Source organism: Lycium barbarum, chromosome 6 (genome assembly GCF_019175385.1).
Source record: "Lycium barbarum isolate Lr01 chromosome 6, ASM1917538v2, whole genome shotgun sequence".
Taxonomy (NCBI): Eukaryota; Viridiplantae; Streptophyta; class Magnoliopsida; order Solanales; family Solanaceae; genus Lycium; species Lycium barbarum.
Window position 1 is genome coordinate 6,406,307 of NC_083342.1, and position 2,369 is coordinate 6,408,675.

The 2,369-nt window shown below is 36.4% G+C and overlaps 1 protein-coding gene across 1 annotated transcript; it reads right to left on the minus strand.

Annotated features, from left to right (window-relative positions):
• Positions 1–954: 954 nt before the first annotated feature.
• On the minus strand, positions 955–2,163 carry LOC132600630 (NDR1/HIN1-like protein 1). Its single transcript, XM_060313928.1, has one exon. The coding sequence runs from the start codon at positions 1,982–1,984 to the stop codon at positions 1,340–1,342; it is 645 nt and encodes a 214-aa protein (XP_060169911.1). The 5' UTR covers positions 1,985–2,163; the 3' UTR covers positions 955–1,339.
• Between the last annotated feature and the right edge of the window lie 206 nt (positions 2,164–2,369).

Consider the following 2,369-nt stretch of genomic DNA (forward strand, 5'->3'; position numbering starts at 1 on the left):
TAAGAAGTTGTCGGTGTCTTGCACGCATGTAACACGATCCTAAGATCATGCCATATCTAACTCGTGAAAACATGTACACACATAACAATATCTTAAATGAACATTAAGAATGACACATTTAATAAATTTGTCGCCGTTTACTTTGGTCTATGCAATTTTGTATGATTGATGACAAGTGTTTGTGGAGGACCCCTTCAACATGCGACGCATTGCAGCGACCAAACTCCATGTTCATGATTTCATCAAAACTTCTTTAATTTTTTCTGCAAATAATTTAATCTCTCCTTGTTGCGGCACTTTTTCAGGTTCGGCATCAATTTGAAATATTTTGTGCACCGAACTGCTCCTCACTTAATAAGTGATACAACGAAGCTGATGAAATTGCATGCCTTTCAGAAGGAAAAAAATGATGAAAAATTAATGAAACTTCCATAATATTTCTTAGCTTTTCGTCCAGTATGCATCCTATATGGCCGATATTTGTAGTAATTAAGAAGTACACGAGATTTGTATCCCAAAAAACCACCTTTGAAAAATGAACAATAAGTAAAGAAATAAAATCAGATCCCTTATTGAATAAAAAGAGAAAATTTTCCTACAAAACTTGTTTTTAGAGCTCGTTGCACAAACACCACTATTTTGTTATAAATTAAGATGTATTGAGTCTAAATATTTGTTCCAATCAAAGAAAAAATTCATAGGTAAAGACCATTAAAGTTGAGGATTACTTAATAGATAATGAGGGGAGAAAACATGAAAAGCCCACCAAGAATATACAACTAGCTAGTAGCTAGTACTACACTACTACTAGTATATCTGCTTTATCAGTCGCTTGATTCTTGAACTTTTGGTTCCCATTAAGAAAAAGTTTGCACATTCTACAAATATTCACTACCCAAAAGAGGGGGAACACAAAGAGCGAGAGAAAAATCAGTTAACACCAAAATAAAATAATTCCCACAAAACTTTGCATTGTTTCCAATTTATCATTAAAGGTCTAAAATTATAACAATAAAAACACAAAATACAAAACCCCTAATGAATCGCTCCACCTTACCCACAAGTCTAGGTTCGAACTTCGAATCCTCGGAATGGCAAAACCTCTGGTAAGATGTACTTCCCCTTCAATACACACTACACGGCGTTAACTAGAGCTCTTGAATTTAAACTCTCGAAATGAAGCAATCTCTAATAGAAAGCGCTTTTCTCTTTATTAAGACCAGTAGTACTGAGTACCGAATACCAAATGATTTCACTAAAGAAAAGTAGAAAAAAGAGTAGAGAGAGATGAATGAGAGTGTTGACAATGGAGCAATTCTTCTTCTTTCTTCTCATTTGTTCAAACATCAACATGACAATTTTGCACCAATTGATACTTAATAGCTGATGACTTCCCAACTACAACACTGTTCCCCATCATTTTTCCTCCAACACCGACATAAGCAGGACAATTCACATACAAATGATATTTCCCGGAAATAAAACTCCCAACTTTCCACTTAACTCTTCCATCAATTTTAACATTTAATAAAACCGTTCCAACCATTAAATCTTGACTAATTGCACTACCTAAATAAGGTGCAATTGGCACATTATTTCCATACACAAAAGGTGACCATATCGACACATCTTTGTGACCTTGGTACGTTTGTGGCAACAACGTTGGGAGTGTTACTTGTTGGCCACGGTACGTAGCGTAAACGTCGAGTTTGTCGTAGTATATTCCAATTCTTCCGTTAGGGTTGCGAGACGCGATTGTGATTTGAACGTTGGTCGTGAGGAAATTAAAGGGGGCAGAGGTGTTGAACGCGTAAACGGTTGCGTCTTGAAGGATGAAGTGAGGTTTTGTTGGACGGAGGATGAGCCAAATGAGGAGAATGATGAAGAGGATTAGGATTACGAAGCCGATCAGGGCGGCTATGAGGCGACGAAGGGGGTTGTTAGGCTCCTCATCGTGGTGGTGGCCGCAGTCTTTTTCCGTCATGGTGATGGCAGTTAGCGATGGTGGTGAGGTTTGAGAGACTTTGAGAGTTAAGAGGAGAGTGTGAGTGTTTTGAAATAAATTGGTGAAATATGGTAAGTTTTCAAGATTATGACAGAGAGAGAGAGTTGTATAAAGAGAGAGGTTTTCTAAGTAGAAGAATTTGGTAGGCGTGATAAACTATTTTGACAAGTTGTTTTTTGGATGTACTATTAGAAGTGTAAATTGTACGACTTATACTTACAGTGATAAAAATTTGTACTTGCGAGTATTATCTTAGTTATACCAAATTGTATTTAAACTATAGATCAATTTACACAAGTTGTATGTTGTAAGCTAAGAGGCAAAATTCTTCTACAAATAAGGAGCTCTGCCTTCTCATTTAAAA